The 8,883-nt window shown below is 37.0% G+C and overlaps 1 protein-coding gene across 1 annotated transcript in view; it reads left to right on the top strand.

The window, feature by feature from the left end:
* KNDC1 (kinase non-catalytic C-lobe domain containing 1) overlaps positions 1–8,230 on the top strand; it is a 104,183-nt gene extending 95,953 nt beyond the window's left edge. Inside the window, 5 exon segments of the mRNA XM_030570230.1 lie at positions 857–1,007; positions 3,030–3,152; positions 3,276–3,335; positions 5,198–5,355; positions 5,896–8,230. Coding sequence (XP_030426090.1) covers positions 857–1,007; positions 3,030–3,152; positions 3,276–3,335; positions 5,198–5,355; positions 5,896–6,127 — 724 coding nt within the window. The 3' untranslated portion in view covers positions 6,128–8,230.
* The last annotated feature ends 653 nt before the right edge of the window (positions 8,231–8,883 follow it).

An 8,883-nucleotide genomic window follows, 5' to 3' on the forward strand; every position in this document is an offset into this window, starting at 1 on the left:
AACATTATCACCAGTTCACACACAATCTTCATTATCCTTTTTTTTTGTTTTAATTCATCTTAATTGGTATGTGGATTCAGGGGGCCTGAGGTCTTTGGCGGGGTGGGGAATTGCCGCAGGTCTTTGGGGACCCACCGCCGCAGGTCTTCGAGGCAGTCGGCTTCGGGTCCCAGAGCGGAAGGACTCCCCCACCACTGAATTGCTGTGGAAGATGCTCCAGGGCGCTGGGCCTGGCGAGAGTTTTCCAGGGCCCCTGGAGCAAGTGAAGGACCCCGCTCCAGGGGCCCCGAAAAACTCTTATAGGGGTCCCTGCGGGGCCCGAGGACTGGGACAAATTGCCCCACTTGCTTCTCCCCCCTCCTGGCGGCCCTGCAAGCTGGATCTTTTGCCCTACCATTTAAAATCCAATAAAAATGCCATCTAGCTCTTACTGTGTTGTAGTGCAGACAGGACTCTGTCTTTTAGAATCTCACTTTTTTGTGTTCGTGTTCATATTCCACAAAATAAAAAACGGACTAACTTTTCGGTGAGTGTGGCCCTTTGACCACTGTTTATGAAGGAGAAATGCTTTGTTATTGTTAGTCAAACTAAAGAAATGGCTCAAGTTGCAAAACTTGGGACTACTTAAAAAAAATCACATCTGCAGATGTATGTTTGTACTGGAATTATAAAGTCTACACAAAGAAGAGAAATTAATATATGATAGAATCCAAGCACATGCCCTTTTAAAATGTATTCATCAAGATTGTAACTAAATAACATATTATACATTTTTAAAATGATTAGAATGTTAACATCTTTTCCTTCAAGTTTTGTAGCTGTAAGGTCTAAATTCCCTATTGTTTGTGTTTCACAGAGCTGTTCCCACTGAATCACTGTCACTTAAAGTCTGTAACCTCTTTCTGCCAAATTGCATACAAGACAAGTACCTCTTACAGCTTTTGAGAAATGCAGACGATATCAGCACCTGGGTTGCTGCTGAAATTGTGACAAGTCATACTTCCAAGGTTTGCTATAATTTTTATTTGGTTATTAAATTAGGAAGTAGTTAGTTATTTGCTATTGTTTACTGTTTCTGGATAGCAAAGCTACACAAAATGCCTGAAATATGCCTGCCACTGTGTTGGCAACAGTTTGTTGCACTGTTGTTGGCAGATCCGCTTAGTGTTTTGGATCTGTTCTGGTGGTGGGGTTAAAGACTTAATAGAATATAAGAATTAATTTACCATGAGACTGCGGATGTCTGACTTTCTGCTATTAAAATGGCCTTCTTACCACTGAAAGATTTTCTACCTAGAACTTTGAGAGGCAGGGTGCTGCAGTTCTGCTGCTGTTTTAGCTCAAGTAACAAATCCTAAAACAAAATGTACCTTTTTTTCCCTCTTCTAATTTCATTTTCTCACATTTCTAGTCTACTTTTATGGTCAATTTAACTAATACTTTCCTCAGAATTAAAAATAAAGCTTGATGGTTATTAAACATGAAGTCATTTTGTGCATTGGTATATGCATTCTGAATGACTTCATCTGAAATATTTCCATTAACTTATTAATACAACATTTTCTAAATTAATCATGATAAAGTCAACAGAATCCAGTGGTCCCATAACAACTCATAGTGGGTGTTGACAACAACTTTTGTATAAAAATTTGTGGTGACAACAGAGTTCAAGTTCCCAAACCCTGAGTCGTTATCTGCCAAGTAAATAGCATCACCACTGGCAGTGCAAGATATACTTAGGCTGCTCCCAATGCTTTAATGGTCAATTCCTTTCTGACCATGATTCTAGACCTGGACCTGAATCTGCCCATGCAGATTAAACCAGTCTAATCCAAATCCAAATGGTCACCATACATTTAGTGACCATCACTGTGTGCACAATTTCTTTTCTTTTTATATTAGAGACCTTCCTGGAGCATGTCTCCATAAGTGAGAATCATTAAGATAATATCTTCAGATAAGAGCCAGTTGCTCATTTGTTGGTTTTCTGAAACTGTCATCTCAGTGAATTACCCCTCACCCTCTTACTTCTGAACGGAATATTTCTGTTTTGTCTATCATTGGCGATTATGGGAGTATTTTTACTTCCCACATGAAGAGAGATGAGCACTGATACCTCAGTAGGGGTAGTGTGTAATGTGTCTTAGAATAAGAAGTTATGGGAGCTCCATCCAAGTCTGCAAATCCACCCCAAAGTGGTAATCCATAAAAATGGGTACCTTCAAAGAACAACAATTACAGGTGACTGATTACCTCATATTCCTCTGTGTTCAGTCAGAATATTTGTGCAGTAAAGAACTCTAGTATAATAACTTTATTATGGACTTTTGATATTTTCACTAACCTGAAGAGAGTATGTCACCAAACCCCCAAATTGGAATTGCCTTAAACTGTTGCTGTTGTTTTTGTTTGTTTACTTGTTTGTCTGTCGCACTTCTCAGAAACATACAAATTGGAGAGCAGGTTTTACTGCTTTTGAAAACAAAGCCTGAGATGGGGTAATTTATCAGAATATGGCAGCCATAACATACAGTTCTCTAATCCTCTGTCAATTTTGAATGTAGCATTATTCAGTTAGTTGTAACTTAGCCAATCAGAATGTAACAAAGTCAATTTATTTTGCCAACTTTAAAAATGCCGGTTTATACAACTGGTACTACACTTTTAGATGAGTGATTTTCATTTAGTCCCTCACTTGTTCCTGGTTGTTTCTGTCCTTTCGCCTCCTTAGAATTAATTACTGTGTGTCTTCCCAACCAGTTAAGAGTTTTAGGATCAGTTGTTTTACTGGCAGTAGAGTTGCAATTTGGCCTTTGGACTATGCCCTCAAATGGAAATAAAATGGTATCCAGCTTAAGTTTCTTCATAGCAATTGGCTTCATGTGATGACTCTCAAACATATTATTTGTTTTAGCTCCAGCAAATTACTATTAGTTATTATTTGTATTACCGTAATGCCTAAGAGCCCTCATCATGGACCAGACCAGTGTGATGTAGTAGATTTTAATATTTAACTGTATTTTTTCCAGTTGCAGGTGAATTTACTATCAAAATTTCTCCTTATAGCAAAATTTTGCTATGAACAAAGAAATTTTGCTACCGCAATGCAAATCTTAAGAGGGCTGGAAAATCTTGTAGTACGACAGCTACCAGTAAGTGAGGACTTTTAGACTTTTTTCCCCCATGTAGCTATTTTGTTTTTAGCAAAAGTAAGTCTGTTCCATTACGAAGATTAATCTGAAAAGATATCAAAGTATTTTATTTACTTTTTTAAGGCTTGGAAAATTTTACCATCAAAAGTGTCTGAAATAATGGAAGAACTCAAGGCTGTTGAGGTACAGTATGAGTCTCTCATGTGAAATACTTATGTGACACTTCATTGGTTCTCTTTGCAGGATTGAAGCCAAAATACAGTTTATACTGTATAAAAAATTGTTCCATGTTTAATGACTCCCACATAAACCTGATTACTTTACACTTGACTATTTGGGTTTTTCCACTTGCCAAGACCAAATGCCAACCTGGGCTCTGAAAGTCAAGTTGCATTTTTTTCTGACTTGCATCTAATTGCCAGAAATTAATATTGTGAAACTAGCACTTAATTAATAATTCTTTTGATGATAGTCAAGACAGAACAGTTCACTGTCCCATAAGTGGTTGATAACAATAAGAGCTGGTTAGAATTTTATAATGAAATTTTGTCTAAATTTGGCCTATTGGAAAATGGTTAGGGTTTTCTGTGTGAAAAGACTACAGTTTTCTTCAAATTTCCTTTTTTTCAGTAAAAAGGAAAATTAGAGCATTACAAAACATAACAGACAAATGCTTTTGAATTTGCCAAAAGCTTTTGCAGAACTTTCCTTTTTTCAACCAGATCCATTAACCATTTATTTTAATTAATAAATCAGCAGTTATGACCAAATGAACACAGGGAGCAAATATTTTGTGTGGGAAAGCTGCTGTTTTAACAATGACTTTTCTGATCATAAATCTTTAAGAATACAAAGAGCCCAAATTATCAGATAAACTCAAAATAAAACTAAATAAATTGAGCCTTGCAGTGTGCAAGATCTCCAAGCCCATGGTGAGCAACCTGTGGCCCATCAGGGCAAGCTGCTGGTGGGCCGCCAGACCGTTTGTTTACATTTGCGTGGCCGCTTGCAGCTTCCAGTGGATAACCCACTGCTGCTCTAAGCTCAAGCTTTAGCTGACTGCCAAGGGAGAAGAATGCGAAGGCAGGGATACTTAATTCAGTCTTACCAAACAACGCCTGGGACTATTTAGCCCAAAACAAAGGCCAGTCTGCCAACCGACAGACTCAGTAATACCTCAGTTGTCAGCAGTACCCCAGACTGCTAGTAATGCTAATAAGACCATCTTGGACATCTCATCTTGCTCCATTATTTAGGCTTTTGATGCAATACCTAACCCATTGCCACTTTTTAAAGATGCCACATACCAAGAGTTAAATGTTAACACTTTCACTCTAGTATTTTGTACTCTATTTTGAATTACTGAAAAACAAGGGCAGAGATTTTCAGAGCCTGCTAGGAGATTGGCACCCAGCTCCTATTAATTTCAAAGGGAATTACATGGCTGTATCCCCTCGTAACCTTTGAAAATCTCAAACAATATCTCTCTGTAAAAAGAACAGGAGTTTTTATGGCACCTTAGAAACTAACATATTTATTTGAGCATAAGCTTTTGTGCATCCAAAGAAGCGGGCTGTAGCCCACGAAAGCTTATGCTCAAATAAGTTTGTTAGTCTTTAAGGTGCCACAAGTACTCTTGTTCTTTTTGCGGATACAGACTAACACGGCTGCTACTCTGAAATCTCTCAGTAATTGACATAACATTTCATCACTAACTTTATGTACTTGTGAAACTGAGTTTGCTTAGACCTAAGGTGCATTCTGTGATTCCAGCTACAACATGGTTGTAAATTAGAAATGTTTATTAAGAACTCCATCTGGGCTATCTTCTAATTGGAGTAACTTTTGTTCCATACTCTACCTTAATTGAGCTGCCACCAGGTTGATCAAATGCATTATCTCCTTCATCTCCATTTTAACTTCTATACTGTACATGAAAAAATTACTGTAAAACAAAATGTTTGTTAAAGACATAAAACTGAGGACTACTTTCTGAAGCCTGCTCTGACATTTCTCATGGGCTTTCCTTGTGTAAATTATACCAGGTGTTTTTAAAAAGTGACAGTTTGTGTTTGATGGAAGGAGAGAGATTCAAAACACTCCCTACAATTCCATCAGCCTATGTTCTGGCCATGCACGTCCAGCAGCTTGAAACTGGAGGATTTACTATGACAAACGGAGCTCATAAGTGGACTAAACTTAGGTAATTATTTTAATTATACATGTGTCACCTATATTGTCTAGTGCAGGGTAGGCAACCTATGGAACATGTGCCGAAGGCGGCACACGAGCTGATTTTCAGTGGCACTCACGCTGCCTGGGTCCTGGCCACCAGTCCGGGGAGATCTGCATTTTAATTTAATTTTAAATGAAGCTTCTTAAAGATTTTTAAAACCTTATTTACTTTACATACAACAATAGTTTAGTTATATATTATAGACTTATAGAAAGAGACCTTCTGAAAACATTAAAATGTATTACTGGCATGCAAAACCTTAAATTAGAGTGAATAAATGAAGACTCGGCACACCACTTCTGAAAGGTTGCCGACCCCTGGTCTAGTGAGTCATAAGAAGTAACGCATCAGTGCACTTTTGACAGTTTAAAACACTTCAGTCGTTTTGGCAACTTATTAAAGAGACAAATACTGTACAAATGGATGCTGCGTGTCTTTGAATTTCCTTTTAACGTTTTATCATCAGCACTAAAAGCAGACTAATGTTTTTCTCTATTTTCTTTAAAGAAACATTGCAAAAGTTGTGAGCCAAGTTCATGCATTTCAAGAAAATCCCTATACCTTTACTACAGATTTCAAGCTCCAATCTTACCTCAAACAAAGAATAGCTCATTTTAATGATGCAGACATTTCTGCTTTAGCAGCTGACAACTGTGCCAACTTCCATCAGATACCAACTGAAAAACAGTCCCGAAAAATTCAGGACACATTGCGCAGAATGAAGGCAACATTTCAATAAATATTCACATCTTACCTGCTTGTTTAATTCTAACTCCAGAGTATAAAACTGTGGATGAAAATGGCTTCGACTCCTGTATCAATTCCCAAGCAAACACTCGAGTGAAAGTAGTTTTAAAACATTAGCTCTATCTGAAATGGATATATTTCTTATCACAGAATCATAAAATGCTAGCTAATGAAAAATCTTAGACCTGAGCAACGGGAAAAAAGGATGACTAGTCTCTAGTATGAAAATAGTCCTTAGATGATGTCAGAAGAGAAGTAATGTGTAAAGAAGCGAATGTTTCAACTTTCAGTGCTGTTTTGGCCTAAGAGAATTCAGATTATAATTGACAACGTATAGATTATATTTTTTATGTAAGCACTGTACATTTGTATCCTGTCACTATGTATTTGAATTTATGGCTATAGATCATCTGCTAGCCTTACATTTTTGATGGGTTTTGCTTTCGTCTTAGTTTTAAATTATGAATGTCAACACTACACTCTTGATTTTGAGTGATGGAGAATCTTCCCATTGGACATCAAGACAGAATAAGTAAAAAGGGAAACACTGCACTGTGTATTTTTAATGCCCTTGAGCCAGCCTATCTCCATATAAAACTCAGATCTGAATCAACATTTTACCACTGTGTTGACCTGCTTCTGCCTTCATGGCCTAAAGAAAAGAGTAATTTTTAAGGCTTGCTTGCTTCGTCTCCAGTTGTGATTAGCAATAGTTGTAAAATTTGCATGTGAGTTTACATAAACATGATTATGCCTTGTGCTGAGGTTACTTTCCTAGTATTGTAGTGTTCAAAAGTATGATAAACACAAAATAACTTTGCATCAAATTTGTAACTACATCATGCCAAAAGTTGGTATTTATAATATTTTTACAGTGAGCTGTGCTTATAAAACACTGACTGGCCATGAAATGTGGTGTGATAGCTAGAAAGTTCATTAAGGTACCTCAGGCTTATGCAAGATTTCTTAAACATTGTCTGTATCTTGTTGATAAAGCTAAGTATTTCTATATTGTTTTCAGAGGGGTAGGGTCTTAATGTTACCAAAAAAAACCCAGCTAAAATAAATAAGTAAAATGCATTTCTCAGATCATAAAGTGGTGATGTCGGAACTGTGTTTCAAAAACGAGAAGCATCCTGTTGAAATCCCAGGTATGAATTGATTGCATGGAAATATTCTTGTAATTGGAGTGTTCTCATGGTTATGTTGACTGTAACAACATTTACTCTGTATTATTTAGAAAGACTTAGGATCTTTAGCTACAGAAGAAAATGGCTTACTAATAAGAAATTGGGAGATGCACACTTGTAGTATTTTGTAAATTATAACACAAATTTCTAGTGTAACACCCTGTTGCTGCTGAATTTGTAAATATTCAATAGAAAATGCATGTGCATGTGTTAAGTTGTCGTTTGTGTACAGTGTTTAAGAGAAAAAGATCCAATCCGATGGCAATATATGATCACCAACTTCCTGCTCCCCTTTTCCTCAGAGTGTGCTAATTCTTTTCATTTACTACTACAATTATTTTTTCACACTGTGATGTATTTTCAACACAAGGCCAAATATTGTGCTCTGTTACTGGTGTAACTGAGAACAGATCTCTGTCTGCAATCAGGGAGTTTTTGCATAAATCTTTGTCATTTAAGAAACAGTTCTATGAATCCTGAATCACAACTAAGGAATTTGTTGCTATCTTTTGATTGTGTTCATATAATATTTTTGCAACATAAAAAGTACTGTAGTTTGAAGTATTCTTACATTACTACAGTATATGAAGCAAGATGGCAATGACATATGTAGAATTGCCAGACAAATCTTTTTATAATAGGTTATCTATCTTATTTTAACCTGTTCTTAATTATCTTTAGTTGTTGCCTTTTTCTCAATCACAAAATATTGTGTTTGTTCCATGAAAATGACTGATATTATTCAAGCATCTAAAACTCATTTCATACCTTCTATATATTGCTTCAATATATTACACTTTGTATTGCTATAAATGTATAGAATTACTCTTGCAGTACTTTTATATGGTGGAAAGTTATGTTCTTGCCAATCAGATATTAAACTTTTAGATTTTGTATTTAATAAAGATACCATCATCCCAAAATCAGAAATAAAATATTTAATGTAAATAAAAATTGCTGAAAATAATTGTTTCACAGGCAAACCACTCTTTGGGCATTACTATAAGCAAGTTGCTTATATGTTGCATGACAGTTTTTTAAATAAAACTGTTTCTAGACAGGTTTCATTTAGTTGTATGCTAGTTGTTGACACAAATACATGATCGATTTGTAGGCGGGGTCCTGGGGAAGTTAGAGGATCCTGCATGCACCCCCACTTTGCAGTCAGACGTGACTCTCAGCCAGCCTGTAAAACAGAGGTTTATTAGATGACAGGAACATGGTCCAAAACAGAACTCATAGGTGCAGAGAATGGGACCCCTCAGCCGGGTCCATTCTGGGGCCCAGCAAGCCAGACAACCCTGTCTGCCCTCACTTCCCATCCACAGCCAGCTCCCAACTGAAAATCCCCCTCCAGCCCCTCCTTTCGGGCCTTTGTCTCTTTCCCAGGCCAGGAGGTTGCCTGATCTTTTTGTTCATCTTTAGCTATTCCCTTGCAGGACATTTGTTGCCAGGATACAGAGTGTCGATCATTTAGCACACTGGAGACTTAAGAAATGCATAGGGGAAACTAAGGCACCCACACAGTATTCAGAGGAAACATTAAGAACAGTCTCAT

This window comes from Gopherus evgoodei, chromosome 7 (genome assembly GCF_007399415.2).
Source record: "Gopherus evgoodei ecotype Sinaloan lineage chromosome 7, rGopEvg1_v1.p, whole genome shotgun sequence".
Taxonomy (NCBI): Eukaryota; Metazoa; Chordata; order Testudines; family Testudinidae; genus Gopherus; species Gopherus evgoodei.